This window comes from Balearica regulorum, chromosome 15 (assembly GCF_011004875.1).
Source record: "Balearica regulorum gibbericeps isolate bBalReg1 chromosome 15, bBalReg1.pri, whole genome shotgun sequence".
NCBI classification, from domain to species: Eukaryota; Metazoa; Chordata; class Aves; order Gruiformes; family Gruidae; genus Balearica; species Balearica regulorum.
The window spans coordinates 4403802-4430454 of record NC_046198.1 but is presented as its reverse complement, the minus strand read 5'-3'; the positions used below and the strand labels follow the sequence as shown (position 1 = coordinate 4430454).

The 26653-nt window shown below is 38.2% G+C and overlaps 1 protein-coding gene across 32 annotated transcripts in view; it reads right to left on the bottom strand.

Moving 5' to 3' along the window:
* Positions 1 to 26653, bottom strand: part of RBFOX1 (RNA binding fox-1 homolog 1) — a 906682-nt gene that overhangs the window by 385526 nt on the left and 494503 nt on the right. For 20 of the 32 annotated variants that reach the window (XM_075767625.1, XM_075767578.1, XM_075767596.1 and 17 more), the window contains one exon: positions 11876 to 11940. The exons of 7 other annotated variants lie outside the window; for them this stretch is intronic. In XM_075767625.1, coding sequence (XP_075623740.1) covers positions 11876 to 11925 — 50 coding nt within the window. In that variant the 5' untranslated portion in view covers positions 11926 to 11940. Of the gene's footprint in view, positions 1 to 11875; positions 11941 to 26653 lie in introns of those variants that run through there. 5 more of the 32 variants (XM_075767613.1, XM_075767586.1, XM_075767595.1 and 2 more) reach the window with 1 other exon arrangement.

Sequence of the window (26653 nt, the reverse complement as noted above, 5' to 3'; positions counted from 1 at the left end):
TGATGAACATGCAAAATATTTTCCTGTCTCTGCCTGTAAAATAGATAGCCTGGATACAAGATTGTCATAAGCGAAAGAAAACCCCACAATCCTATACTGGACTCCACATTTCCTTCTGAGCACATGAATAGGAAGATGAGCAGCACCCAAGACCTGGATGTTTCAAGAGCTCAGGTAAAATAAGTTGGTAAGTGAGTTTATAGCCTTTCCTAGATTTACAGGTTGGGGTTTTGGGTTTTTTGTTGGTTTGTTGGGGTTTTTGTTTTGGGTTTTTTTTTTTTTTAAATAAATAATCTATATTTAAAGGTGAAGAAAGAATAGTAAATAATTACAGTAACATCCTGTGTTGGCTTTGCGTGGCAAGATTTTGGTAGCGGGGGGGCTACAGGGGTGGCTTCTGTGAGAAGCTGCTAGAAGCTTCCCCTGTGTCTGATAGAGCCAATGCCAGCCGGCTACAAGACAGACCTGCCGCTGGCCAAGGCCAAGCCCATCAGTGCCTCTGTGATAACATATTTAAGAAAGAGAAAAACAGTGAGAGAGCGCTTTTGCAGCCAGAGAGAGGAGTGAGAAGATGTAAGAAACTCTGCAGACACCAAGGTCAGTGCAGAAGGAGGGGCAGGAGGTGCTCCAGGCACCGGAGCAGAGATTCCCCTGCAGCGGGTGGTGAAGACCATGGTGAAGCAGGCTGTCCCCCTGCAGCCCATGGAGGGAGGATGAGGGGGTGTAGAGATTCCACCTGCAGCCCATGGAGGACCCCACACCGGAGCAGGTGGAGACACCTGAAGGAGGCTGTGGCCCCGTGGGAAGCCCGCGCTGGAGCAAGCTCCAGGCAGGACCTGTGGATCCGTGGAGAGAGGAGCCCATGCCAGAGCAGGTTTGCTGGCAGGACTTGTGACCCCGTGGGGGACCCACGCTGGAGCAGTTTGCTCCTGAAGGTCTGCACCCCATGGGAGGGACCCACGCTGGAGCAGTTTGCTCCTGAAGGTCTGCACCCCATGGAGGAGACTCACGTTGGAGAAGGCCGTGAAGGACTGTCTCCCGTGAGAGGGACCCCACGCTGGAGCAGGGGAACGATGAGAGGAGTCCTCCCCCTGAGGATGAAGAAGCGGCAGAAACACCGCATGATGAACTGACCGTAACCCCCACTCCCCGTCCCCCTGTGCCGCTGGGGGGGGCGGAGGTTGAAGCCGGGAGTGAAGTTGAGCCTGGGAAGATGGGAGGGGTGGGGGGGAGGTGTTTTTAAGATTTGGTTTTATTTCTCATTCCTCTACTCTGTTTTGCTTAGTAATAAATAAGATGAATTCCCTCTCTAAGTTCCATCTGTTTTGCTCATGATGATAATTAGAGAATGATCTCTCCCTGGCCTTATCTCGACCCGTAAGTTTTTTTTTCATTGTACCTTTTCTCCCCTGTCTAATGAAAGAGGGGAGTGATAGAGCGGCTCTGGTGGGCACCTGGCCCTCAGCCAGGGTCAACCCACCACACATCCTTTGCTGTATTTTGGATTGCTACTTTTCAGGCAAATATCAAAAAATATTTTTCATGATTTTGAAGTTAAATGGTAACTACAATTAGATTTTTTAAAAAAAATTTAAAAGTCCATTTTAGTGGAAGCAGGACTGTAGACCAGGTGTAAGACATTCTTGAGTTGGGAGCCTAGCAAATGAGGCAAACTCAAAAAAATAAACTACCTTTTCAAAGGCATCATTACAGAACGTGTTGTCAGGTTTTTACTTGGGCACTGTGGCAATATCACATGAAAAGCCCTGGAAGTTTTCATTATAAAAAAAATGGACACGCCAGTTACAGTATCAAGAAAAAAAGAACAGGTGTGGGTGAGTGCTAAAATGACCAGAAGTCTGGATTTTTTCCAGCATCTGAAGCTTTTAGGTGCAAATATATATGCACAAAAATGTGTGCCTGGAATTATTAGTAAGCAGAAGTGTTTACGATAGCTTCACGCTAAGTAGTGAACAAATGCTTAGTTATCTACGCATAAATTGAGGCATACAGTTGTGATCACCATCATTTGATCATGAATAAAACAAACCTTAAAACTCCCAGACCATTGTGTTAAGTAAAAAAAGTACACCAGAAATCAAGGATGTATCTGCACCATAAACTATTTGGGGTAAAGGCGGTATCATACTCTCAGCTTGTAAAGTGCCTGTAATTTATGGTGCTATATAAATGATTTTTAACAATGATGAAAACAGTTGTAGAAAGCAGTAGTTTAGAGAATGGGAAAGAAAGGAGAAATGAGCTGATAGCACATGAAGTAATCTATAGCATGTAGGAAAAACCAAAGGAAATGACTAAATCAAGGTAATAAAACTATTAATTGTGTGCTCTCTGGAGGGCAGCTGCTATCACATAGGAAGGTGACCTTGAGATGAAGGCCACTTTTTTACTTTCAGTATTGTACTCAGATCTTAAGAATCCAAAGGAAGAGACAACTACTGTATGAAAGAGAAATGCAATAAATTGCCCCAATGAACCTGTGAGCACAGAGTATATCTGTATTTTTGCCCATTACCTATGGAATAACACTCTACGTGGCGTTTGATTACATACTTAGAATGCATCTGTAGCACCGTTTTACATAAGGGCTTAAATTTCCGATATTAGTGGAGTATGAAGAATGCCTGTGATACAGTGTACTTGTTTTTTGATTCTCCCTCCCCCTATCTAAGCCATACTGTCTTTAAAGATAACAGCAGTGATCAAAGCTTCAAAATACACAACAGCAAACAGATGTGGGGGGGGGGGGGAAAACCCATTCCTAAGTCAAAGTCAGCTTCTCCCAGGAGTGAGAAACAACAAAGATGTTACAAATCAGCAAAGCATTTTTACCTTTTGCAACTTCCTGGTTTATAAAACAGATCCTCTAGATACCATGCTGCAAATACAAAAATACTCGCTTACTATTTTTTCCATCTTTCAATCAGTTCATCCCCCAGCCTGTGCTGATGTTGGTGATTGCCCCAACCCACGTGCAGGACCTTGCACTTGGCCTTGTTGAACTTCATGAGGTTCACCTGGCCCCACTGCTGAAGCTGGTCCAGGTCCCTCTGGGCAGCATCCCGTCCCTCCCATGTATCAGCAGCACCACTCGGCTGGGTGTCGTCCGCAAACTTCCTGAGGGTGCACTCGATCCTACCGTGCCATTGATGAAGACATTCAATGTATTGGTCCCAGCAGAGACTTGCCCCTTTCATTATGATCTTTTAGGACCTACCAACTGTTTTGGTTTTATTCTCTTTTTCCTCTTGGAAGACTGTGGCATCTAAAACACAAGATCTCTCTGAAACGCATATTCAATACATGGAGGAAGGGAGCCACCCCACTTCAGTGACAGAGACTGCATATCAGGATGGTGATTTGCAGGGATTTCATCATCAGTTCCCTACAGCTGTTATTTCTGCTTTTAATTTAGTTTGACTTAGAACATTGTTTTGTCCACAAGATTTTATAAACAAGCAGTAGGACAGACTTTTTTCCTCCAGGTACAACTAGCAAGTACTTTACATAATTTTATGTGTTTTGTCAATTTCACTTAAATATTAAAAAGATACTTTACAACATGAAGGTATTTAAAACTTAGCAATAATTTCTCAACATGCATATGTATATTTACTTTCACAGAAGTATTTTCACCCCATTTAAATGAACAGGGCAAATAAAGCAGAAAAATAAATCCCAAACGTTAATAACAATGACAGATTATGGCCACCTTTTCTTTTTTTAAATAACTTTTTCCAAAGCTAGCTAGCTGTTTCTCAAGGCTGCAAAGAGGTGGGATTCTGAGCAATTCATACTTCTGCTTTTAGCACAGCAGCGTGTTGTGGGAGTTTACTTCCATCTAAAAACCAGAAGATACAGTTCTGGCTTTGATATTTAAATATGCCAGTTTCCAAGCTGATGAGGCTCCTGCAGTGGTTATCCTGTCCAGGACTACCCTTCGTTACGATACAGTAGGAAAGCATCAAACAGCTGTATGGAACAGCAATGTTTGTTGACCTTACTGTCCCAACAGCTTCTGCAAACATAGTGAAAAATGTGAAATTGTTGGCCAATACAGTTTTTTCTAAAGAAATTTTTGCTGCAAGGCTTTGTGAAGAGGAGACAAATTAATAGAACTAAAGGTATTTTTTAAATTCTGTACTTCTCTTCATTTGTCTTCCAACATGAGGAATAGCTCCCTGCTTGAGTCCAAAATTTCCAGATGATTCAAAAATAATGCCAGCTTGATAAAACATTATTTTTGTTTGTTTAGTGTAGCTTATTTTTATTTCTCTATCCTGCTTCCTGGAAATTATAGACAGTTGCTTGAGATTCTGTACTAAGTAAACTATTTCTGTTGAACACACGGAAAGACTTGGCTTTCAAGACAACTTGGGATTTTGCTGCAGAATAAAACAGAACACAATTACTGTCCAGGTTCTCTTACTGTAAAAAAAAATAAATACAAGAACAAGTATACATTTCTTCTAAAATCCTGGCCTATCTGAAGCCAAGATTATATCCTTCATATAAACAGTATGGTGTATATGCTCTGTCACATGTCAACTACAAGTCTTCAGGATTCTTAAACTATATAATATATATAAAATACCGATGTATGTGTTTGTATGTATATACACACATATGAATGTTGATGCGTGCATCTGCATTTAGGATTAATGTATTTTTCCTTGTAACTTTGCTGCTTTGAAAAAATTTGGCAGCTACTTAAAAAAGCATCATTAAATGGTTTAGTAGAGAAGTAAACCTGACCATCTTAAACAAGTAAGGTTTAGAAAGATTTTACAGAACTAAAAAGACCATTAGTATCAATACTAGAACATGATGTCCGTGTTATAATCAATATTCCTTAGTTCTCTCTACTTTAAACAATACTGGTTCAAGGAGTCAATGTAGCCCAGTAAATATATGTCTTTATAACACTACATAATTTGGACTGTTGATGTAAATTAATCTTTTTAGTTACTATAATACTCCCGATACCTGTCTTGTTCCCTTTAAAAATCCAGTTGCTCAGGCAGTTATTTGAAAGATGAGTAAATGAGAATAGAAATCCACCATGCAGGAAGACCAAAGCATACGTTAAAAATCGAGCCCATCTACCTGCAACTGAAAAGCTTTTTCAGGTTTTTCACTTAACCCTAGTGAAAAAAAAAAAAATAAAAAAAAATACTATGAGCCAACACCACCTCCGAGCCAAAACCACACCACCTCCAGCCAAGCTAGAAAGGCATTGTGGAAACACCCTGGGGAAAATGCAAAACCAACCAAACAAAACCCTACAAAACCCCAAACACCAACCAACCAAAAAAACCCCCACATTGCACTGTAAACTAGGTAAGCGTTCCTTGCCCGAGTTAGGTGTGACATTAAAGAGGACTATCATCTTTGCTAGTCACATTGACTAAGCAACAGTAGAGGTTGAAATAAGAAGTCAAGATAATATAAACACTGTTAAAGCTGTGCACTTAAAGGTCTGGTTTCAAGATGATCAAAGAGAAATTATAAAAGCTATGTGAAAAAAAAGAGCGCTCTCTCAACATATACAAAATAAGCATGAAAATCCTTTTCTAGGATAGCATCACTGATTGCAGTGAGTGTTCTGCAAGAGAAGCTGTATGCACTCATTGCAGAAAGTCTGCACCGAAGTTGCTGCTGCAAGTGCAAAAGCTGTTCCCAGTGTGGATCCAGTACTGTGTATTGCTAGTGGTTTTGTGGCAGGAGGAAGAGAGCACCAGGATATCAAATAATGTTGAGTACTGGTTCAAAAGCCTTTATACTATCTAAATTTATTTCCTTCTATCCCTTCAGAATTTTGCCACTTCCTGAACCTTGATCACATTTAGTGAACTGCCTCACGAACCAAATCCCTATCCTTGACTATCTGTATACAGACATGACTTTAAACATACCTCGCATAGCGGCCGAATTCCGTATAGCGTGCTGCAGCTCTAGACAGAATCTGTTACGCTAAACGGACAAGTAGTTACTGAAAACATTGCTTCAGCCTCTCCAAATATTACTGTAACTCTTCAGTTTCAGCAATTATGGAGCACCATACTCAGAAAATACTTGACTGTGCAAAAATCAAAGTTGAATTCAAGAGAACGGGGCACTTGAACAACAGAAAATCCTCTGCCTATTGTTCTCAGAGATGCCAAAACAACACCAGGACAGGAATGGAAGGTTTTCTGAATGGCATTCCATCAGCAGCACAGACAAGGAAAATACCTAAAGGCTCCTTTACTATTCCTGAAAAAATTGAAAGAAACCTGATGGGAGCGGCCCCATCACTATTCAACAAAGGGAAGTGCTGTAAACATTCTTTGTTCTCTTGATCAAAGGAGCATGTTATTAGCCGTTAACTTTTTAAAAGGGTAACAGCGTCCTCACAGTTAGAGGCTATGTCACTTTAAACATGAACCATAAGAATTTTCATTACCTATTAGTTGCCTTTTTTGCACATGTTAATTTCAAGCTAGATGAAAATTTAAATTAAGTCACATCCCTACAATTAACCCCCTGCCCAAAAGTTTGGTGGACTATTTGCAATCCTTTATTCTTCTTTAGATCTTAGTTCCAATAATTTTTTCCAGACTATACTGTGAATTACTCTTTATGGAACCATTGGGAATGTAGTTTGCAAGATGGTGAGTGAGATTACTCTTACTTTCATTCCATGTCAATGTGTAATACAGACTAAGAACCTAAAATACAATGCCTTCTTATTCATCTCACCTACCTGTATCTTCACCATACACCTACATGGATGATGACACACATAGCTCCCTGCAAGAACGACCGCAGAAATTAAAGGAGGATCATTTTAAGCCACTTGTCTGGCATGTCAAATGCAGCATAGCCTACGTGAATTCCTAAGAAAAGGATGAGTAGTAAATGCACATCAGATTGATCCAACTCTACTAGTATATCTTAGCTTTTCCCCTTTTAACCCTTCTTCCTTTGAGGGATATATAAAAGTAGGTAGCTCCAGATTACCCTTCCAGGCAAAATATATACACACATTGTTTGCAAATGCATACTAAGAGATTTTCAGAAGGAAGAGAAAAACGGTGACATTTTTAGTAATGGCCAGAACCAGCTGCCCAGTTTTGCAGAAAAACGATGAATTACTGTGTTGCTTTCTGGTAACAAGATAACACATCACTGACTCACAAAACAAGCTTATGTACCTTTCCTTTCCCCCATCCAGTGTGGGAAAAGGCAGGGACTGAAAGCACAGGTTTTTTGACCAACCACGACATAGTTCTGCTATGCTATCGCCATAGTAAATTATTTCAGAAAATGCTCAAAAATAACATCTACTTCGCAAATCACTTCCACTCTGATTCTCTTCCTCTTTCCAGTTGTTGGTTTTTTTCCCCCTAAGCTCAAACTGATTAAAAAATTAGCATCTGCTACTGAATCACAATTTACCTCCTTAGTGTATCAGAGGAACATTGTACACAGAAATTATCAGTGGATTATTCTTAGATCACTGGAGAAGGCTAATACCACAATGATGAGCTTCAAAAATTTTCTTCAAAAAGTTTCCAAAAAAACCCACCTACACAGCTAAGCACCCTACGACTTGATGAATTAATGCACTCAAAGACAGAAGGAAAGCTAAATTCTGCAGGATTATGGTTTCTTAAAAATGATGCTAGACATAAATGCATTTGCTTTTGATTTCCCTCTACCTGGCATAACTTTAATACATTTTTGGCTGCATATTGCAGCTTATTTCATTTAACGTATAAAAGACAAGACAAATAGAACAATATGGAATGTAAACCTTCCTTTTGTCTCCTTGAAAAGTAGAGTACTATAAAGAATATAAGTTGATATTAAATACAAGATGATAGTAAGACCCTGCCCTTCCCATATTTCAGACCAGAGAAGGAAGTCTGGCTGCATATAATGCATCTTGATAGTAAGTGCATGTGAAAGAAGCTGTTAATTAGAGCAACAACTAGGTCACTTAAAATTTCAGATCAAGGAAGTTAATCACACCATTTACCATTAGGCTCATTGGTATTCACAGGAGCATTTATAAACCCTCCTAACATCAGAGTTTAAAATTGCTCTGAGCCCACCCTAGAGCTCATCAAGTATTGCTGTATAAGGACCAAAAGTATTAGCTTGTATAGCTAAACTCATGCGTGTAAATACAGATACGGAAGTTCACTTCAAATAATTGAGTTGATAATGAAAATAATAATTTCTTAGTTGAAAGGAAGGTTGGGTAAAACTCAGTAAGGTTTAAGTTAGTCTGTAAGTTTAAATGATGTCCTTAGGCTATAATAAAATATATAATCCCAGGTTAAAGTCAAAACAGTAAGGAAGGTTCAGTGGAAGCAGTAGATAGATTTCTGAGGCTGCCGCTACACTTTTTGATAGCTTTATATACTACAGCTTATTTCTAACAAGGGCTGTTATCCTGATACGGCCTTAAACAACCTGTATCCTTCATGTTTCAAAGTCTGTTTTTCAGCCCCAAATATGAGAAAAGTGTTTTTAAGTGATTTTGACCAAGCTGTGAGTTCTGTGTCTTTACAGGTCATTTATAATGCAGCAGGATGACAATTAACATCAAGCTCCACACAGCAACTCATAGAACAGCAAGTGGCAGTAGGAAGGAGCTGGAGAAGAGGGTAGGGTGTATCTGTCCAAGAAAGGATTTATAAATCAGAATTGGAGAACACAAAACAGAACGAGGACTAAACCGTATCATTGTTTTCTTTAAAGGAAACACTGACAAAGAGCAGTGTGTGGATGGAGCTGGAGAGAGCAATGCTGATGACTCAATGTCCCTTCAAAGACAGTAGTTTTTTAGTACAACTTGATTTAAATTAAGCCAGATTAGAAAACAAAAAGAAAATAAATTACAGAAATAGGAAAAAAATTAATATGCAAGGCAGCACATGGTAATGAAAATAATTTCCAAGAGAAAGGAAAACTTAAAAAATGACATTAATGCTTTGTAAGATTTTTTTTTAATCAGGTGCAAAAAAAAAATTATAGCAAAGACACCTTTTGTTTTATATCCAAATGGGAAAAAAAAAACCAACCCTCAACCCAACCAGCTATGCTAGAGATAAAATTCCCATAGCTTTCTGTATGAATTCTCATTTACATAATTCAGGTATAAACATTAATGTCTACCTGGGAATTGTACCAGGTTGGCAAGGCAATTAAGTCACCAACTTGTGGTCACTGTCATTTTCAAAGCTTGAGCAGAAAAGAGTTAAAATATACATACTTACTTAATTATTAGAATTATCATTCATGGTAAATATAATGTATAATGCCCAGAGGCTCCAATACAAGCAAGAGTTTCATTACTCTAAATGTTTTATTCCAGAACAGCGAGTCTCTGCTTTGCATTTAGAATTTAAAAGCCAATGAAACTGATAAGAGGTGAATTAATGATTATAGTAAGACTTGGATACCACACAATGTCTGATTATTTACTTGCACTATTATGCTTTAAACAGGCCTTCCTTAAAGTGTCTTTCTTTCAGAACTTCTTTAGGACTTGTAGACTAAGGAATGACCAAGGAATCAAAAAAGGAGAGTGGCAGACACATTGTCATCTTAGACTTAGCAAGGAAGGTGGGCGATAATATGTCCTTTTTTATTATATTATTAGATGAACTAGGGATAATTAGTTTTAACTCAGTTTAACACACACAAATGTATATTGGCATTCTGTTGTTTTAATCCCGTTCTCCTGTTATATTTCAATTCTTTCAGTTGGGATGAAACAATATTTTGTTGTGAAGAGATTGCCTCATGTCCAGGTATTCATGGTGGGTCCCAAACCCCAAAGGAGAATCTCGCAGGCCTGAAAAATCTCTCTCAGCCAATTAAACATTTATTTAACAGCACTGCTCAGTTGGGGAGTGACAGAATGGGCAAGGTAAACCCCGAGAGTGCTGAAGGCGCAGAACCTGGCAGTGGGAGGGCTGTTCGCAGCACGGCCAAGGAGGGTCCACAGTGCCAGCACTGAACTATGACCAAAACATCTCCATACAGCACAGTGAAATGTCACTGTGACCTTTTGTCACAGCAGATGAGCTGTTGTCATCTAGAATAGATTCTGGGCACTGGTAAAGGTTCGGGCGTGTGAAGACCAGGCAGGGGAGAGGAACCGCTCTGCCATGCTCGGCCCTATAATTGCCGCTCCCACCGTATCTGTCTGTGTGAGACGACTTGGTGCATTACTTCTTGTGCTATAGCCACAAGCTCTATCTCTTGGGGCAGTCTGCTGCTTTCATTGCATCCCAGCCTCAGGAACACTGGTTACACTGATAACTGTATTGCATGTAACAGGAACATCACGGGAGTAGTGGAAGGAGATGCAGCTGATCTTAGTGGGTTAGAGATGTGGGTTTTTCCTTAGTTGTCAGGAGAAGTCACAGAGGCATCATAAGCACCGAGCTCATTGTTAGATGTAAATGTGTAATATTGGAATAGAAAAATACATGAAAGTTTTATTGCATCACATTTTATCCACTACTTAGAAAAATCACACATATTTACTTGAAGAAAGAGCTGGGGGCCTCCTCCCATTATATATCAAAATGATGTTTTTCTTCAAAGAAGAAAACTTAATAAAAACAATAAAACCAAATGAAAAACTTTCTTTGTTCTCATGGTACTGCTACCTCTTGAAAAGATTGTCCTTCAGGTACTATAGCAATATTTTAACTTTGACAGCTGCTCTGTTGAGAGATTACTACTGATAAGACAAAGCTTTGTCACTCCAGCTTCAGTACAATAGCAATGCAGTCACATATCAGCAAGAAAAGAATCAAGGACAATATGTGATGCATCATTCTTGCATAACTTGTTTACCAAAAGTCGTATTGCAAATGTGGTGAAGACCAGCAGAAGCATCTAGATGTTGATGAAGTTAATCTAATGAATGGATGATGTTTGTGAACACTGCACAACTTATTTTAAGACCAGAATATATTATTTATACTTGCAAGTCATGCAGGTACCACTGAAGCTTAGTAAACTACAAAGGAAAAAAAACCTCTTTCTATTTCCAATAATATTTTTGTTTGCAAAAAACCTTGAAGTACACTTCCTCGAGGCCCACCTCTCCACTTGCATACGGGATTTCAAGAAAATACCCATTATGTGGTATCAACAGAGGTCTATTAAGCAACACGTGGGTGACCCAAAGCTTTATTTTTTATTAATGAAAATTCTTATGCCTTTCTAAAAAAATACTAGAATAAATCAGTTTAACAAGGAAATACTTGTGATGATCTGCAGAGGTCTGTAGCACATGTAGTGTTCAAAGGGAGCAGGGACTGAAACCTGTTTAAAACACTGTCACTTCGATATAGGAAAAGAGGAAAACAAAGGTCAGCAACCCTAGTTCAGGAGCTCTATCTTACACGTTGTACACAACCAGCGTACACACTAAAATACTTGGACCTTCTCTGCCGGTTCCCTCACCTTCTTAGCACTAATTTCTTTCTGAAAGTACACATACTATAAAAAAAAAATCTGAAGGATAGTGTCTTCTGGTTTGAAACAATCTGGTAGTGGAGAAAGTCTAAGAAACATCGTGACTCTTACCGCTACTAAATCTTTGCATGGGAAGAGCACACTGAGTGTCAAGGGAGCTCCTGTAAAGAGGTATTTGTATTTACTGCCAAGTCTCACTAGATTAGGGAAGAAAAACCTGTATCTACTGCAACTGGTTGATATTAAGATATGTACAGTATTTACCAACAAGCACCAAATGAGCTAAATATGTTGCTCTTAAATAAAGTAATCCATCTGTCAATAGCACAAACTAGATTCTGCTTATGGTTTAAAGAAACAGAACATTTTGCATATCATTGCACTCACCCTTAGTTGTTCTCTTTCACAACTCATCTGTTGCTTTGAACTCTACAAGAGGAAAAAAGAAAAAACAAAAAAACAACAACTTTGAAAGCGGAGCATTCTTGCCACAACAAAGCGCTAGGTCTACATGTCCTGCAAGTATCGGTATCACAGCCATAAGTCTAAACACAATTTTGTATTGTGGATCTCGAGAGAATCATTACTGCAAAAAAGTATTATTTTTTCACTTATTTTAAATTTACAAAGGTAAAAAGAAAACACCAGAACCTACCACAAGTCTGAAGTACAAAAGCATTTTTGATATTTTAAAGCTCTCATTGACAGTTCAGTTCAGGAGGAAGCTTTCCCCTTTTTCTGTTTTATCACAAGTCTGTATTATATTTCAGAATATCCCACTACTAAGATACCATGATATATTCACAGCACATCTTAGAAATAAAGATAGAGAAGCCTCAAGAAGTGATAAAACTTATTCCTATGACAACTTCCAGTTCTGGTCTGGTATAAAAATAACTCAAAGACTTGATTCCAATGCATATTTTTTTTCAATACTGCTGTCTTTATGTTCTGCCAGGTTTATGAGAAACACTCAGCTGGCCGCTGAGCAAGACCTCACTACCAAGTAACAGCAGCCGTCAGTGAACGGCAGCACAATTTGTGAAGTCCCCACTCCGCCAGAAAGGAGCTCCTCCAGAATGAGCTCACAAAACTGAGCAGCAGCACCAAAACACCCAGCTCCTACTTCAGTTTCTAGCTCTCTGGTTTCTAACTCGGTCCTGCCACCAGGACCTCTTGAACAAAACTTTGCTCAGGAAGGCAACTGTATGTTGATTTGTCCAACCTGGGTGAGAGGGGGTTTTGTTTGTTTGGGTTTTTATTTGTTTTTAAAATAAAGTATTTTTGGAATACTGTTAGAGCCATTAGTATTATTAGCACTGAAAGTATAATCGCTGCCATTTGTGTAACAAATGTACATGGCAAACACAATTCACAAAACATGAAAAAAATCTGACGCGGTGTTTTCTAAGGATATTTTCAGAGGTTCAGAAAGTAGGTTTTCACTACTTCGCACTTAGAAAAAGTGAAAAAATGAATGAATATTTGTTTGTATGAGATACGTTTACTCTGTTGTGATGATGAAAAGGGGAATTTCTCAGGCAAAGTTAGGTACCTACAGAAGAATGAAGCTGCCAGGCTGTTTTTCAACACAGAAAAATGAGTCCTAATAAATAACTTACAAGCTAAACCTTCTATATATATAGCAGAAGTTTTAGAACAAAGTCCCTGTACAAAAATACAAATCTAACAACAGCATATGCTCTTCTGATATGTTTCTTGAAGTTCTCTAGCAGGGAACAAAAGGTAAAGGAATTCACGCTGTTTATAAAACACAAGTTTGAAGTGAGTTGGGTTTTTTTTGTTTGGGAGTGGGTTTGGTTTTTTTTTTTAATATTAGGTTTCTTTCTGTGTAAGCCTCCACACCAGAGTTTAACAAAAAAATCAGTTGAAATGTGAACAGTTGTACTTTTAGGCAATGGTCCTACACACATTAAACTACACAAATTTAAAATCATAACCATTTGAAGTTACGCACTCTTTGTTTGTAGGATATATTCCATAAACACAACATAACAATGTATCTCCTGAGCAGTCATAACACAAGACTGGTATCGCTATGGCATTTTGTAGATAAACAAGTGCACAAAGAAATGAAGAAAGTCATTTGCCAAATTAACAGCACATGAGCTCCACTTAGCAAATTGAACAACATCCAGAATTATTTGTCTTTATAATATTTCACAGGTACCAGCTGTTTTTCTAGAAGAAATGTTCAACTTCTACCATTAATTCCAGCATTTCTCAGGATACTCTTCAGGCATTATAAAAAGAAAAACTGAACCAACACCACAGTGATTAATTGAAAAAAACAAAGGGAAAAAAGTAGAATGTAATACAACATGCAGTGCATTACGGAATGATGGAATATTGTGATGGCTTTTTATTTAATTCAGCATCATTTTCTCAAACTGTCTTTTGCATCTCTTGTCAAATTTGCCTGTTTTCTCCAGTCAGATGCCTAGAGAGCGTAACTTCTGCAACAGGGGTATTCTTCATAACTTGCCAGCAGAACATAGTAGAACTGTAATCTTTGTAGGTGTTAAGTACTACTAATACTTCAGTAGTAGTTGTAGTAATAATTTTAAAAGCTTCAGAAGAAACCAAAAACGTAGTCACGTAGAAAAGGCGTTCAGTATAGAAACCAACAGGAGATGAAGGTTATTCAAAATGCTGCCGTAAATCTCATTGTTACTCAAGAAACAAAACTCATCAGATTTACATTTGCTTTACAGCCATGGGATGTGTAATTAGATATGCCATTTCATCTCTAATGCCTTTATCCTCTGATTTTCTTACCTTCGTACTGCACAGCCATACATGGCTCCCAAGTTTAGTCTGATAAAATACATAAACAAGGAAAGATTTCTAATTCTTCCAGTGTCATCAGCCACATGTTGATGGTGGGCCTGGACACGCTGATTGCATGTGTTGGTGAACTATGAAGATACTTTGTTTATTCCACAGCAGCTGCAAACTATTCTATGGTATTAGTTTAGGCTCTTTTGAGATGACTGTGAAGAGTCTTTTGGAAAGACTTTATGAAATTTATATTTACTAATTTATTTCCAGTTAGATACAGTGGACAATATATACAGATTGTACCTTTAGCATCACCCTTCAAAAGAAGGTGTTGTCCTCTTCCCCATGGAATGAAACTTTTGGCTCTGACCTCACATTAGCGTTCAGATGGAAAGTGACAAAGGTGGTTAAAGATACGGGAACAGATCTAGAGAGGAACAAGTAGGAAGACCAGAATACTTCAGCCTGGAAAAGAGATGGCTGGGAGTAGGTGTCTATGCAATCATTAAAAAAGCTAGAATGATCGATGCTTCTCTCTTCCAAAAAAACCTAGATGGCAACGAATGAAAATAATAGGTAGCCAGTTCAAACCGAACTAAGTAAAAAGATGATTCTTCATACAATGTGTAGAGCAGGTGCTGTGGAAAAAACGAAACACAAACAAAACCACCACCAAAACTAAACAAACAAAAACCTTACAGAAGATTATTAAATGCCCACACACCACCTTTGCCACACAAAGTCCCTGGAAGCTGGAAGGAAATTGTGGAGGCACGGGCTTTGTTCTCCTGTTCCACAGGCATGAAAACGATGGCATCTCGGACTTACAGACCTCCGGTCTGGCTCAGAACATCTGGTGTCATGTATGCTAATAACCCAAACCTGCAATAGCACTAGGTGTTTGGAAACCAAAGGTGGTGGTGGTGGTGATTTTGAAATGGAAGAAAGGCAAAATTTGGGGGAAAAAAACCCCCAAACAAACAAAAAAAAGTATCAAATATTGGTAGAGTGGAGCAACGGTTATAGTTACTGTATAAGCAGATAATTCTGTGTTTTAATTAGTCCTCTATAAGCATCTATTTCTGCTACTGTCATTTTAAACAAAATTGACAAATATCTAGCATCACAGAGCAGAACATGAAATGTTATTTATGACTGAAAAGTATTTATAAACAGTGGGAGAGTACAACAGAGAGGCAAAGAGTGCATAGAACAAAGATGTTCGAGTCAGGAGAGGGTGACTGTGTCTTAGCATCCACCTGCTACACCACACCTGCCAGTAAAACAAATAAAACAACATTTAATTTAAACCAAACAGCTTTCATATGAATGTGAGAGTTGTATCAAAAAATTAAGTTAATTTTTTAAAATTAAGTTGTATTTTGTCGCGCCACATCCATGGTGTTCTGTTTACTAAAAACATGGAGGAAGACAACAGGCGCGACACCAAAGGCTGCAATTTCCTTTGTTCAAAGTTAGCAAACGGCGGATTCCAAACTGTATGTTTTAGCTGGAATAACAAAATCCATTTCAGCGATAGCTTCCCTCAGAGAGTGAACTTCCATGTAGATAGCTCCATCACCCTTCATACCAGAAGCTTTCCAGAACAAAAGCAGCAAGGCTCAGTGATAATGCATTGTTAGGATGAGTTTAAAAAGAAAAAAATTAAACAAACCAAACTTTCCTTAATGAAAAAATATTTTTCATAGTTTAAACAATGATGCCATCTATCCGTCTGTCTCTCTATCTGTTTATCAGTTCAAATTTATTAAAATACATCTGGGAAAGGCTCATTTGGGCACAAGTGGCTTTCTGTGCAGCTAACCAGTGCCAAATTTGCTCTCTCATTTTGTCTTTTTTGCTATCGGTGCCAGTTTAAGAGAAACATCCTGGCAGCACTGAGCACTTAAGGGAAAACATAAATAATGCATTTACAATATGTAAACCTGTACAGATAAACGAGAAAACTGAAAGCCATAACATATTTAATTAATGATCAAGAGACCTTAGAAGCAAACCTTGTGCATATCCTGCAATTTTAAATACAGTGTCTCTCAATCCTAAATTTACTTTGTAATGTCTCTGGATTGAACTATATGCAATGAACTACTTATTCCTTTTAGTTCAAGACTGCATGAAGAACCTGGTCAATATGTTGAGTGTCATTATGTCAAGCTTTCACATACTAGAGTTTAGTGGAAGAATGCCTAAAATATTGATTCTCTTTAAAGGATTTCATCAAGGAAAAAAAAAAAAATTAAAGAACTTGAACAATAGCTCAAGCCTACAGGTCTTTTTATAAGACAACAGTCTCATGCTGTCAGGCTTCATCATTTCAAACAAAAAAAAGACCCTTTGGAAATACCGTGCAACCTGCTGGTGTCATTCTCTGGTGAGTTCGTGAACTCGAATAGAGCAGGGAAGTGTGCTTTGTTTTCTCTAAGTAACAGTAGCAGGTGGGAGACTTAAGATCTTTTAAATGTATTTATCAGTCATCCACTCTTCATAAGGACATGCAAATCCAGCTGTTACAGAACTAGCTAAGACTACACCTTTTTCAGTACAGCATTGCACATGCACGGGAATGTTTCTCCAATACAGATCTGGACAGTTTCAGGCCACCTCAAAAGCCATTACACAAGATGCAAACATATGGATACATATAAATAGATACACATCACCGCCTGTCCAATCCAAAACTTAGAATTACTACAATTACTATGAAACTGCCTAACAGTTTAATCAGAGGTTGCCACCACTTACGGACTGAGATGACTACCAGCATTTTAGTACTTACACTACCATTTCAAATATGTAGTAGGCAGCAAGCCCTAGGAAAAAATTGAAACATAGAAAATAGGACCCCACCTATGGTTGCAACGGATGGATTGAGAGAGCAACAGTATCACTCAAGTCACTAAGGAATAACAGCAGTCCACCTGGGGAGGGTTTTTTGCTGCCCAGTTTTTTTAACTGTCATTTTAAAGAAAGGGTTTAAGTGATGGGGCAAAGAGAACAATGATGGTGACAGAGTTATTTACAGAAAGACTCTGCTTAAAATGTAAAAGAAAAACCATTTTTGTTACAGTACAATATTCCCAAGTATTTGTTCTGCATTTACAAATTCAAAATACTTTAGGATAGAGAAGGTCATTTGAAATGGAGCACAGTCCCAGCAGTTCAAAGATAGCAAGTGAACAGCTGGTGTCTTTTAGATTCTAGGTACTTTACCATAAACAAACATTTGTGGTAAATGGAGTTAGCCTATGTTCTGAAAAAAGTGTATATAAAGCCATCCTGTTTCCAGTGAGCGCTCACATCAGAATTACTGATCCATGACTTTCTGTGCAGTTTAAGACCCCTGCTCTAACAGTACTTCCAGGAAAGGCCCTCCAACATTTTTGTCTTTCTTCTTCCACCTCCAAAAGAACAATGCAAATATGATTACCTGGATTGTAACAATACACTCGTTTTCATTAGGAAAGGATGGTTTACAGTCAGTCCTTACACATGAACTGGGGAGCATGAGAGTCAGGTACGAAAGACTTGGCACTGATCAGTCACAGAGCTTTTAGCAGAATGTAACTTCACAATTAGTAAGTGCTTACTTCTCTGATTAAGGTCTCATGTTTCTCCTAATTCAATCACAGATTAAATAGCTGAAATAAAAACCACAGATTACTCCCCCACAGCCACACTAGATCTATTTCACTAGATACTATGAGACAGACCACATCACTTCATACTATTTCCAAACTCCATCTATCAGTGTTTTCTCTCATTAGCTACTCATCTGACTGTAAAAGGCATCTTCTCTCAAAAATTAAATGCTTAGGTTTTTCCTTGCCATGTTGCACAAAAATGTGTGCTGCCCAAGGAGATACACCACATGCTGCTGTCTGGTGTACTTCCATCCTTTTATTACATATTAGATTTTATTAACTCATTGCCCTACAGAATTTAGAAGAAATGATGCTTCAAGTTATTTAATATATGGAGAGAGTATGGGCTTGTACATAAATGTATAAATAACGTTATGTATTAATTTAAAAGGGCTTCTCAGTACTTCGTGTGAAAACCCAACACACAAATGTAGAAACAATGTCCATCCCAAGAGCTCACAGTGCCACAAAGCAGAGCCCAAGGTGCTCAGACACAGAAAGCTCATTAAAAAGATCAGCAACTGCATAAACGTATAGGATGATCTGAACTGGAAGTGGAGTTTTCAGAGCCTGTGGTAGTGACTTACAGCATCATCAAGAGGCTTTCAAACACAAAATCAAGACAATTTCTTCCTCAAGGAGTAACTGGGACCATCCTCTTCTATGAGCTGCTTACATTTTTTCCTACATAGGACTCCTGAAAGCCCCCAAATGTTGAAGAGAGTCTAATGAGAGGATACAGTGCTGAAAAGCTATAGACATTTTGTGTACCTTGTGTTACTAAGACAAAGGGGTACAGAGCATATATGTCTCTGCATATGTAAATTTTTCCAGAACAGAGAGCTTTGGGTTTCTCTTGGCTAGGTACGCGTGTTTACATGCACAGAATTTTAATTTCATGGGGTTTTATTGCAACCATCAGTTATTGTGCTACAGCAGTAGCTAGAGGGCCTGATTTATTCTCAAATGCCCTTGGCTTGGTATTGTATATCGACTAGCACTGCTGTCATAAATATATTTGGGTGAAGAACTGTCTACAATTCCGTGCGTAATACTAAGCAGAGTTAAGGTTTCAAGTGTCACATACAAGTGGTTTATTTCTGCTGGAAGAAACAGGCAATTATTATGGCCCATTGAGCTCAGATTAAGCGTTTCCATCAAAAAAAGAAAAAAAGCCTAGTGCTACAATCCTTGTAAAGCTGTAAATGCAAATGGGGACCATCTCATCTACCATAAAAAATAATCTATAGTTTTACAGCCATTTCTCCCTCTCCTTTTCTTCTTACCCTCAAATTAGCAGAATATTCCAAACAGGATAATTTTATTGAGACAAAAGAGTAGAAGATCTTCAGAAATAAAGTAGAAACACTGTAAATATATATATAAAAGACCAGTTTGTAAGCAATTATTTCCTTGTGGTAAATGGCTCCTTTAATCAACTGAGAAACCCCAAAGTCCAATTTTCACCTTTTCTTGGCTTCAGGCTCAGATACGCTTTTTCAGCAAGATTATCGATACTGCTTGACCAACATTGTTACCTGGGAAATACAGTTTTTGGAGGTTTGGGTGGGGTTTTTTTGGTTGTTTTGTCTTTAATTTTTGTTTTGTTTTAAATAGCCTTAATTATTCACCCAAAGCGTGCTGCAGATCACAAAGATACCTACATCACTGAATTTGCCTTTGGCTCCCTGATTACACTCAGGGAAACTCGTGGTGCTGCAGCACAGCCTGGGAGCTCTTTGTTTTCTGGCCCCCCTTTAAGTAAAGAGCTTGCGAGGTGGCATAACACCCGCCAGCCCCGCAGCTTCTTTTCCCATGCTCCCCTGTCGATTCCTATTGCATAGGTCATTCCCTGTCTTTTCATAAAACGTTTAGGAACCGTGGGTCTCTGGTATGCCCTTGCGCAAAGTACCATGAAGACAAAAACTGGTTTATGTTTCTTTTGCATTACACGGTGTGACTAACTCCTGAACATTAAGGCACTGGTGCATTTACATTGGAAGCTACTTTGCCGTATACTTTAATATACACTAGGAAAAAGGTCTCTAAGAAAACCTTTTCTGCAAGTACCATTCTAGAAAAACACTTGTGTGGTAAAGCCTCAAAATTCAATTCTGCAAGCATGTTCTGCACGTGTTAGAATTCTGCATGGAACAATCCCATCAGAAACTTTATCTATACTTAGTATTCAAATATAAAGTCCTTTTATACATAAAAGACTAGCTATAGTGCATTTTATTTAATTTCCCTGCATAACACAGTAAGTATTATGAGGAAATATCAGAAGGCAAAGGCACTGTACTAAAAAGAATAAATGGATGCTATGAAAAATGTAATTAAAAATACTGTTAAAGCAACAACCAGTATAGAATTAAAAGTATGTTATCGTAGAATGCAAACACCACCAGACCAAGCCTGGCGCATTACATGTATTACGTTTTACTGCAGCATAAATCATTTTTGTTTCATAAGCATATTGTTATTACAAGAACTTACTCTTGTAAAATCTTGTAACTTTTGGAAAATTGATGTTAAGTCTCTTTCCTCAAAGTCTCAATCCAGAAAAAAAAAAAGGCAGATAATGCCATGAATACTAATTAAGTGATAAACTCTGAAGCTAGTGTAAATATAGAATGAAGACATTTGATATATTAATTATTATCTGAGTATCAGGTGTGGCTACCAGCTTTTGAAATGAATTCTAAGGGTCTGCATTACATAAAGGCCACAAAAAAATCTGATAAGCTGCATAGTAGATTTTTTTGAAGTCGACAGAGACCATGACTAAAAATTAAGACAGGTTTTAAGTACAAACTCCATTTTACATGGAATGCTTTCTTATATTTTGAGCAGAAAGTTAATACTAGTCTGTTAAGGTGCCACTTACACCAACTGCAGATAACAACTCCGAAAGACACTTCAAGGAAGAGGAGAGAAGACAAGACTGACAATAAGGATATCACTGGAGACAGGCATGGATTTTCAGACAATTACCAAAGCTAGTTACGTTACAAATTGCTACTATAGACATTGCCTGTTGTTATCAGTAAACATCTGGAAGGCCGCTTGCTGTGCTTGTGTGCTGATAAAAATAAGTCAAGTTCATTCAGTCACCGATGCTTGACAAATTACAAAAAAACCCCCAAAACGCAGCTTTTATCTGGCAGATCCACATTATTGGCTGAAGAGGCCATTAGAAAGAACTGGGCTGAGAAACAAGATATTGCCAGCTCAGCAAGAAGCCAAAGAACTGACGGATATCCAAACTTTGATTTGTCTCCTTCCTCAGAATTACTCTTTTTCTAATTACTCTTCAGAGTGTTGCAAAGTTAAAGAGTGTGTGTTTTTATATATATGTATATAAACATCTTAATTTATAGGAAATGATCTAAACCATACTAAAATGTCATTCTGCAGTATTAACCTAATAAATCACCAGTATATTTATCTGGAGAAATTATTTTATTAATCTGCAGATAAAATAGGACATCCTTAGAATTTTTAACAACATTTTTAATTCAACAATTGTTTTTAACTGAGAGTTAATTAACAGTATCCTACCATAGTTTAATTTACTTGGTTGGTCAAGCTATTAGTGGTTTTTTCCCCCCTGTTTTTTCCTTCCCCCCCCACCCCCCAAACAGGCAAGAACTAAGCCAGCGTAAGCAGGATTTGTATGCAAATTTCAAACCTTGTTACTAAGAAATAAACCATGCCCATATGATTACATGTACTTTACATAGATATTTTTGTCAGTAAAATTTCATTGCAAAGAAAAGGTGAACACCATGAAGTAAATTAATTCAAAATGATAGTCTGTTTTCATGTATCGCTCTACCTAAAGCTTCAAATTTTGGTGAATGACTTCCATTATTTGTGAAACATTTATGTGCTACTTATATTTAGCTCTTGGGAGAGAATTGCAAGGACATAAATGCAAGATGCAAATTAATCACTAGAATCCACATACATTTTCAATGAGAAGTAGGGATCTAAATGTCTTTAATGTCTTCTAAATTATCCCTTTCTATTTTGTACGGGAAGTGCAATGGTAAGTTCCACATTTGCACACCCATCCACACCAAAATCACAAATCAAAGCACAAGTACTGTACCCTTCATTGCACTTCAGTTTGTTTTATTACAAATCTTTTGAGCAAAGCAGAGGTTGCCTCTACTGCATTAACTTACCAAATTGTGGACCCCTCAGGTGATATGCTTTTCCTAAAGCATAGTAAAGACCTGGAGGAATTATGTCTCCATGAAGTTCAGAGAGAACTGCGCACCCTATGCGTCATACTTAGTAAAGAGAGCCAAAACCAGGAGTGTGTTTTCTTTGTTTTTGAATGAATGAATTAGTCCCAGAGGAAAAAACCCCATGAAATGTGTACTTCCACCACTGCAGCTGTTGCTACTCTTACGGCATGAGCTTGACCTGCGCTCTGCATTAGGATTCAACCCCCCGCTCTGTTATGCGAGTCCCCTGACCATTTCTGTAAGTGCAAGCAGCTTGAGCCAGAAGAAACTGCAGGCAGATATTTAATGAGCTGTACGACCAAACTTGCCACAAGGAACTTTTTACGTAATTTTTTACAACTCAGATAATGTTACTCAGTGAAACTGTAGGCTGTACAAGCGGGCAGATTGTTTGGCTCAGAGCCACAAACCAATCACTTCTCAAAGCTGTTGATACTGGTACAACATGTAAAAATCCTTTTTTGTTTCTGATTTGTACTGTAAATCTTACATACCAAAGGCAGTACTTTGTTCTTTTTTACAGCAATAGAATTGCAGAGAAACTCTACTGAAATGAGTAATTTTAGATGAGAAAGGTAAAAGTCTTCTGGCAACCATCTGACGAATAACTCCAGTTCCTTGCCCTTACAAAAATGATCATAGATTCACTGGTGTGGCAAGACAGTGCAAACTCTTCTCCTGCTTGCACCTAAAGATCATTATCTAATCACCTCCGACAGTTTTCAACTTGTCATGATGTCAGTAAGGAGGAGTAACGAAAGCAAAATATGTAATGTTTTTTACTGCCCATTGTCTGCATTATTAAAATGAATTATCAATTAACAGTTGATTATCTTTTAACATTCATTTAAAAGCAAAAGATACCAAGATAAATTGCAGTGCCAAACACAGCAGTATTGAGAACCAAATACCCCATAAATGAGAACAAAGCGAGCATGAGTTACCTTGTAATGACACTGGCTATATTTAGCCTCAGATGATGCCAGTGACAGGAGAGATGCAAATTACGGTTTGCCAGGTTTCTTCTCAATGGGATAATACATATGTCTGCAGACTGCTCTAAGTGATGAACTTTTTAGGAGTCCTCAAGTTCCATCTCTAAGACCTGCTCTGCAATTCAAGATCATTACCTACTTGCTCCTCTGGAAAAATGGCAGCCTGGTAAAGTCTGCACCCATCACCCCGTGTGAGTCGCCACTCTCTCACTCTGTTGGGAGAGCGTACGGCGTTACATTGCACAGCAATTACAGTGCTTCAGAGGAACCCTGGATCTTCAGTATATGTTGGGCTCAGCTATCATACACGAACCCAGGAATGCCACCTGGCAGTGGAGAAGAGCAATCCTTCAGGAGCTTCCACTCCCAACAGCATGGACCATGCAGCTTGATAAATTAGAAACATGGATGCTATTGTTCTAAAACTGTAACGTTGTGCCATAGCTGAACATGGCTAAATCTGTGCAAGTCCGTTGGTGATGAGAAGCGTCCCACAACAAGCACTCTGCAGAGGTATGATTTGCAAATTCTCTTTTTATATTCACACACAGCTAAAGCAACTCTGAATACCCTTGCTCAACTTAGGGGTGGTCCCTTCAAGGAATTGTTTTCTGAATAGTCAAAATTCTTTTTCTTCCTGGGGAGATGTACCTTTTAGGCTTTGGGAGTAGTTCACTTACCTCCCAATTTGTCCGTGGCTAGCAGGTGAAAAAGTAAGGGACAAACCCAAAGTTTCTTCGAGTCTTTGCAGCATCGGTACCCTGAGAGGAAAGTGTTTTATTCTACGCAATACTGAAATCCAATAACTACATAGGGAAAGGAAGGGCACAGTACCTTAATCTCCTCTCCTAAACAGCTTAACTAACTACAGAAGATGCAGTGCCCTGCATTCGATAACTACTCAGTGCTTTTACTTGTCCTAAGAACACGTTACAAAGAATGTCAATAAACTTTAATTAGCAATATATTTTTAGTGGCAGTGCTACAGCTTGCTGCAATGAAACATTTCTCCCAAGAATTTCTAAAGCTTTCCTGAAGAAACCTTGACACTTAATAATGAAAGACATTTAGAGATTGTCATATAAGAGCATCCATTAGGGCAGTATATTCTTCTCACTCAGAAGTGCTAAGGTTACCTTGAACAAGTAAGCCTCATTTAAAATGTTCTTTGCTTTCTGTTAAAAAAATGAACAATCATTGGCAAAAATCAGGTGCAGCTGGCAAAGTTAAACATTTTCTTTCACCTTTTAATGAGACCACAGTAATGGTCTTAACCATCCTAAAAATAGAAAAAGTAGGAGGAAACATTTAAGCTTGTGTATGTGTGTGCACATGCATGCACATCCATGCTCATTTTGCAAACTAAATGTCATGTTCTTCAATGACCTCCATGATAACAAGCTTGAAATTGTAGCTTTGAAATTCTACTGTATCTATACCTTTTGAAATAATTTTAGTGATGCATTGCATATGATCCCTATGCATGGAAGTCCTGCTCCCAACATCTCTCAAAAACTTTGTGATGAGCTACCCTGAGGTGAACTAAACTGACAGGGTTTCAGGTCACAGCTTACATGACACATAGAAATCTTTTACTATATATACTTGAAAGATCTAAATATCATCTCCTTTTACAATAAATGTAACCTCTTTTCTTCTTCATATACCTATACATATCTTCACTTTTCTGCCGTATCTTAACCCAGATTGAAAGTCATCAAGGACAAGGAGTTCCATCTACAAGTTTTCTTATATATATCTATAGCTCTATATACAAGGGAGATAGAGAGCGAGAGAGAAAGAGAGAACCATCTCTCCTACCTGCTATCTATATCTGTATCTATATGTTTTCATTGCAGCACAGTATAAATCAAATTACTATATTAGTAACTAATTTCAACATCACGTAATAATATACATGATTAATAATCAGCACGCACAATTCAAAAGGTACATTTCATCCCCATTTGCATGCAAGTAATGCTCACAGCGGGGTGGTACAGCCTGCATATTCAAGACAGTATAGTCACAGCCTCCAGCAAGTTGCCATTTAATTCACTGGTTTTCATTCACTTTGTTTCCAGTGTTTGTAACAATTCTTTGCTGCTTTTACACCTGTACAGATTTTGTAGAACTTACTTTACTAAATTTTGCAATGAGATAAATATGCAGAATTACTCAAAGTCATTTCAGCCTGCAGATTATTTCTTTTCTCCCCTCCCTTTTACTTCCAGAAGTGCTATTTGCATATACTGTCAAGCAGCAAAGGAAAACCAAAGCCCTGAGGTAAGTTCCACAACTGCAAGAGGATGCATATTACCAAAAAGGTGTTGGGTCAAGTTGTTCAAACTGAAAACCGCTCCCTTTTTAACCAGTCTGCTGTGAAACTGAACAATTACTTTAACTTAAACAGGAATAAACAAAGTATCACACAGAAATAACGTGGAGCTCCTCAAAGCTCTGATGTACGTGGCCCTTGTGGGGAAATGCAAACGGGAGAATTTAAAAGAGCAGGAACAGCATCGTGATGTTCTGTGTGGGTAAGTCAGATTAATCACCATCTAGTCCAGCAGAATCAAGGTCCAAACAAACTCATTATTTTTAAGCTAGGTAGTCTTGGAGTTTAGCAAATTTTCAAGCCTAGGATTAGTTTACGAGATGAATCGATTTTTAGCGTTATGATGTAAAAGCCATTCTAGCCTGCTAACTACCTGAAACACCGAGATCAATTTTGAGAGTAAAACATCAATTACCTCACTTACTGAGACAGGATAAGCAGCAATTAAAAGGGTAGGGAATGCTGCTCTGCATTAGGTTACTTGTCTAGTTTCTCAGTATATCATAGTAATTGCTTTGATTTCTAATTGTGTCTAGAGACTTGAATTCAGGCCTTTTACACCTCTGTTATGCATATTCTGAGACAGGGTCATCTCTTATTGCTTAGACAGAAATTCCTAATGTGCCTCAAACAGGCGCATGCCAGTAAAAATAATAATAAACTTCCACTGCGAAAAGATACTTTTGCTTAAGAATTCTTACCTGGGTTTAATTACACTGTAACGCCAATCATGGACAAATAAGTCTAAACTATGGCATTTCTGGTATCGAAGAAACATCATGACGTAAAGAAGTAAATCTTGCGGGAACTAAGCATCTCTAGTTAAAATACAGCCTTTGCTTTGCATCTGCAGTGTGGCATGAGGTAGGAAGATTGTGGGATAGTCCTGAAAGCCTAGAAACAACTAGCAAGTGGAGAAGGCAGAAGGGAGACAGCGTGCTCTTTCCTAACACCAAGCAGTACAGACAAAACTGAACGCAGGTGATGTACAAAAAGAGCTTTGGTCAAAATCCACAAAGGTTCAGAGACAGCAAAAATCTTATTTAAGTGACCAAACAGGCAATTAAAAAGGTATTGTTGCATGCCTAG